Consider the following 5832-nt stretch of genomic DNA (forward strand, 5'->3'; position numbering starts at 1 on the left):
TTTCAAGAACTTGATCTCGTACTCAAAAACGGTCATATCTCCCTGAACCGGGTCCTAAAACTGATGTCGTCTCTAAGCTAGATAACGCTCTCCCAGAAAATGACTCCTAAAACGCTCCCTGAAGAAATCCCAAGTCAAACGATCGACCGAAACACTGCTGACCATAGACTCCCACCAGGTGTGGACATTCTCGTTCAACAAAGAAATTACTCGTAAATAACGTCGCCGAGGATCTAAACCTAAATGATTCATGCGTCACTCGGTATCACTAAGCCAATCATCTGCCTCAGTCGGGGCTCCACCCGTAAGGCCACTAAACGTCCTAATTCCATTAGCAATAAGAGTCTGAGAAATGGGGACCTCGGGTACAATGCTTGCAACTCTTACCGCTCCCTGAATCAATTGGAGAAACTGACGTCCGATATTCTCATCTAATACGACTCTAGTAGACTCAGACTCAGTAACGGTCGCTCCTCTAATCAGATTAGTCAAGCCAATACCAGAGGCAGGAGGCAGATCCGTCGGGGTCACAGAAGCAACATGAAGGTACAAGGTAGAAAGAATGGTGTGAAGATATGATTGTTCCAATCAAATCTTCAAGTGAGAGATTGTTGAAAATTCGGTGCAAATAATTGTTGAAAATTGGCGCAAATCACATGCACCGAAAGCACCGAAATTTTGAGGCTACAATTGTCAAAATTCGGTGCAGCAATGGTTGAAAATTCAATGAGAAAATTGCTCTTTTAGTCACTGGACTTTAGGATATTTACAAGATTAGTCCTTAAGCTTCAACTATAAATACCCTAACTCATTTAGCTTAAAAACCATCCCAAATCATTCTAGTTTTCTCCCAATACTAGAGAATTTAGAGAGTTTTCTTGAGAGTTGTTTTCTCATTTTTATCAAGAGAGATTTGTTATTGTTTTCTCCTTGTTAGATCGAGAGAAGTTGTAATTCTTATTTTCTCATAGTGAAATTCTTCTACCTTTGCTCGTGGTTTTTACCCTATATTATTTAGGGGGGTTTCCACGTAAAATTTGTGTCTTATTTATCTTTATTTTTATTTTCTCAAATTATCAGTTACGATTTTGCTCTATCCGATAGCCGTATTCCGCAACACATATTAAAGTTATATTAAAAAAAGCGAAACCATTTTTTTGTTATAAAAACTTATATTAAAATTAAAACTTTTAATAACTTTTAGGTGTTAACCCACGTTATAGTCTACATGTACTTCATATTGATATGATATTATATCTTACATGTCACCTCAATAAATAACTTAATTTACTTCGTATTGATATGATATTATATCTTACAAGCCACCTCAATAAATAACTTTAAATAATATAATATTTTAAAAGATAGTTTAAAAATTAAAATATACCTAAATTTTGTTTTTTTTTCTTTAGGATAATACATAATATTTAGTTTAGGTTTTATTTTCATATCGTTGTTAAAAACTTAGCGAAATTATTGTATGTGCCATTTTTATAAAATAAATTACATCATTCATCACTCAATTATCTTTTCATTTTTATTTTGTTACAAATTACTTCTATTTTAATTATTTTAACTTATTTTATTAATATATGAGGGATGTGTGATTTTGGATTTGGGTATAGTTCTAAATTTATTATTTTATTTAATTATATATTAATAAAATAATTAAAAATGTTACGTCACAAAAAAATCAATAAAATAAATTAGAATGATTAAAACATAAATAATTTGAAAGTTAAATAATTAAATTGAATAGAAAGAGATCAACATCAAGGATGATTAGTTGAAGTAATGCAACTTGATTGCTCAAATCCACTTATGCTCTGTATACAAGAATGACCATGCTCTGTAAATAATCTAGAAGCTATACATTTTGAATGAAATAAACAAAAAGGTGGAAAAACAATCAAAGAAATTGAAGTGCTCTTATATTTGGTTAAGACAGAAGAAGGTGGGGGAGGATATGTAGGCTTTGATCATTATGGGGACTAAGATGATGAAACAAAGGTTCCGATGTAACCGAAACCGGCGATGAAGAAAGCAATAGACTGGAGGAAGAGGAACATGAAATAGCGATTCTTTCCAAAAGCCATGTCATAGCAGCCACAGAAGAAGAGGTATGCCCCAACACCAAGCTCAAGCAAATGAAGCCTGCTTATTTATAAAACAAGCAAGCACAAAAGATTGATTATGCATATATGTTCATCTTCTCAGATTGTAAATGTTGACCGATTGAGAGTCATTACCTTTCTCCGATTCGGATTCGGGGTTTCTTGGTAGCTTTTGCACCAACTTTAGTCTTGAGAGCATCTCCCAATTTTTCGGTAACAACCCATTCATTTACTCTTCCGGCCTCCAGCAGACCGATAAACGTTGCCTTGGTCCGATGTAAAGACATCACATTCTCAAAGAGAATCCAGAACATCACCAGATGCAATGACCTGCAACATTTCAGTAATCAATCAAGCTGATCACTTGGAGGATTCTACTCCAATTTATGCTAGAATATGCATCGATATCGAGTCCGAGCGACATAGAAAGATCGAGGGAAGTACCTCGGGGTTCCAACAGCGTTGAGGAGAGTGATGATAGAAGGAATGTAGACAGCACCCCACTTAGGAACATGGACTTCAGGAACGAAAAGTTGAGGGTAAAACGAAACAGTAGAAAACAATGTGACAATGTGAGCTACTATCTTTCGGACGAAGAAGAAACTGTAGATCACATAAAGCTTCTTCCATAGAGTAACTTTCTGCAATTAAAGAAAACAGGTTAATGGATTGTAATCTTGATTTCATGTATTCATTATAATCTTGGGATGGTTACCTTATTTCTTATGATTTCGATTGCCATTTTTTTGAAGAGATTAGCAGGGCCACATGACCATCTATGCTGTTGATACCTATAAGCTTTGAATGTACTTGGCAACTCATTTTTCACCTACCATAAATCAACAAGATGGAATCAGTTCCCCATTCATAGGAATACTTTCACAGAGATTGATGAAGATAATGATAAACCTTGAGTTCGCCGACGTAAACAAATTTCCAGCCTTTAAGACTAGCTCGGACGGCCAAATCCATGTCCTCCACGGTCGTTCTGTCTTTCCATCCACCAGCTTCGTTGAGTGCTGAAATTCTCCATACACCAGCCGTCCCTGAAACATATAATCTAGCTTCTTATAAACATGTAAAGGACTTGAAAACCATTGATGCACTTGTGGAGTTTGTTTACCATTGAAACCGAAGAAAGCATAGGCTGAAGACCCCACTTCCTGTTCAACTTTGAAATGATAATCCAATGACATCTCTTGCATCCTTGTCATTAAGCATTCATTTGCGTTGACTGCAACATAACAGTAATATTCATCAATGGGAATCCAGCAAAGTCGTCCATGGTTAATGTGTCAACATCATGTGTCATCTTTAGTCCAAGTAATTGACAAATTTTCCTTTGAAATTTCTTTAATTAGATGAAAATAGTTAGCCCCGCCAACCTCTGTACACCTGGCAACATTCTTTATTTTGGCCAGTGATATCATCAAACCTTAATTTAAAAAGAAAAAGAAAAAACATGGTATATGGCAAGACAGAGCAAAGACCACCGACACACAAAAAAAAAGTTTCCAGCAATAAAGAAAAAAAAGTTACCAAATTTCCAACGTGCTTGAACCAGTGCAATTTCAGGGTTGTTCACAATAAAAGGGATGGTGCGCCATAGGAAGTCCGGTTCAGGCTGGAAATCAGCATCGAAAATGGCAACATAATCACAGTGTTTGACGTAGATGTGTTTCATTCCTTCTTTCAAAGCACCTGCTTTGTATCCATTCCTGTTGTCCCTTATCTCGTACCTTATGTTTACCCCTTTGCTTCCCCATCTTTGGCATTCTTGTTCCACCATGCTCTATCATCACAATACAACATCACAACTCGTGTAATACATTCTGAATTTCTGTAAAGTTACTTGAAAATATACCTTAATTGTATGATCTGTTGAATCATCGAGAACTTGAATTATGATCCGATCAGATGGCCATGAAAGTCCACATGCAGCTCCAATCGAAAGTTGATAAACCTGAGTATATACCACAAGTGTCTCAGATTATCATTTTCCATTAGTGTCTGAAAGATAAAAAGAAAAGGTATCCAAAGGAAGCAAAGAACGAACCTCTTTTTCATTGTACATTGGGATTTGTATTAGAACCATAGGATAAGCAGAACTACCGAGCTCGACATCATCCTTCATCGGCTCCCATTTGTACCTTTTCTCAGGTTTTCTCCCAAACAACTTGAGGAAGACTATGGCAATCCCCATATACACTCTTTCAATGAAAAGCATTATCGACATTGCCAGACACAAAACAACCATAACTTTCAGAAAGGCAACAATCAGTGGCGCCTTCATTTGCTGCCAAACCAACCCGATTTGGCCCGCGACATCGTCTCGACTCCCCTGAAATGTACCCGGAATAACGTTCGTCGACGTTGCCGATATCTGCTCCATCAGGAATGCTCAGTAGGAGCCTGCTTGAGGAAGTACTATATATATATATATATGAGAAAATCGCCTCAGTGACCAAAAAAAAGTTATAATATACGATTTTAACCAACTTTTTTTGGATTTGCCAAAATGACCAACAAAATCGCAACGCGAAATAAAAATCGCAACGCGATCCCCAGAATCGCAAATCAGTTTCCAGAATCGCAACGCGATTCTTGAAAATCGCGATGCGATAGTACAAATTCGCATTGCGATTTTCCATAATCGCAACGCGAATATGAAAATCGCAACGCGAACACATAAATCGCAACGCGTATCCGTAAATCGCAACGTGTATCCGTAAATCGCAACGCGTATGGGTAAATCGCAATGCGTATCCGTATATCGCAACGCGTATCCGTAAATCGCAACGCGTATCCGTAAACCGCAACGTGTATCCGTAAATCGCAACGCGTATCCGTAAATCGCAATGCGTATCCGTAAATCGCAACGCGTATCCGTAAATCGCAACGATAATCCGTAAATCGCAACGCGTATCCGTAAATCGCAACGATAATCCGTAAATCGCAACGAGAATCTGTAAATCGCAACGATAATCCGTAAATCGCAACGAGAATCTGTAAATCACAACACTGAAATTTTGGGTATATAACACTGAAATCATAAACTAAATCCCTAAATCGCAACTCATTCCATCTCCATCTATCACTCTCTCCGGCGACATCCGTTCCTATATCCAACGACATCCTTCCCCATCCGGCAACAGGTCTTAGTTTCGCATCTCGTTTGTTTAGTTACAACCATGAAATCATCTAATGTTGATCATGTTTGGATAGATTTGTGTTTTGGAGGGTCATGGGATAATGTTAATGGTGTTTTACAATATATGCCTTTACCCATAAATCTTCAACTAAAATTGTCTTTACAAAAGTTAACTTATGAAACTCTAATGCTACGTGTTTCAAATAAATTGAATTTAGAGCCCCTAAGTGGATTTAGGCTATCTTATCAGAGAAATGGTAAAGTTTATTTGTTAACCGACAATGAAGATGTTGAACGATTCATTGCTTACATTAGTGTTTCACAAGATGATGTTACATTGTATGTTGTTGAACCTAGAAGTAGTATTGTTGGGTCAGTAGCGGGTAGTAATCAACTAAGTTTTTCTCAAAACCCACAACCTTTCTCTAATCCAAATCCCAATCAACTTTCAGCACCAAATTCCGATTTTCGTATTGACCAGTTAGACGATGATGAGCCAACAGAAAAAATTGTGAGTACTAGTCAGTATTCGAAATTTGGTCTTGGTCAATATCCGGACTTTGATAT

The 5832-nt window shown here is 37.0% G+C and overlaps 1 protein-coding gene across 1 annotated transcript; it reads right to left on the reverse strand.

Moving 5' to 3' along the window:
* Positions 1-1954: 1954 nt before the first annotated feature.
* On the reverse strand, positions 1955-4506 carry LOC120174515 (glucomannan 4-beta-mannosyltransferase 9-like). The gene is made up of 9 exons (XM_039181332.1): positions 4171-4506; positions 3979-4077; positions 3654-3906; positions 3238-3348; positions 3024-3160; positions 2830-2943; positions 2559-2755; positions 2250-2444; positions 1955-2154 (listed from the first exon to the last, which is right to left on the reverse strand). The coding sequence occupies exons 1-9, from the start codon at positions 4504-4506 to the stop codon at positions 1992-1994; spliced, it is 1605 nt and encodes a 534-aa protein (XP_039037263.1). The 3' UTR covers positions 1955-1991.
* Between the last annotated feature and the right edge of the window lie 1326 nt (positions 4507-5832).

This window comes from Hibiscus syriacus, unplaced genomic scaffold (assembly GCF_006381635.1).
Source record: "Hibiscus syriacus cultivar Baekdansim isolate YM2019G1 unplaced genomic scaffold, ASM638163v2 tig00112114_pilon, whole genome shotgun sequence".
Taxonomy (NCBI): domain Eukaryota; kingdom Viridiplantae; phylum Streptophyta; class Magnoliopsida; order Malvales; family Malvaceae; genus Hibiscus; species Hibiscus syriacus.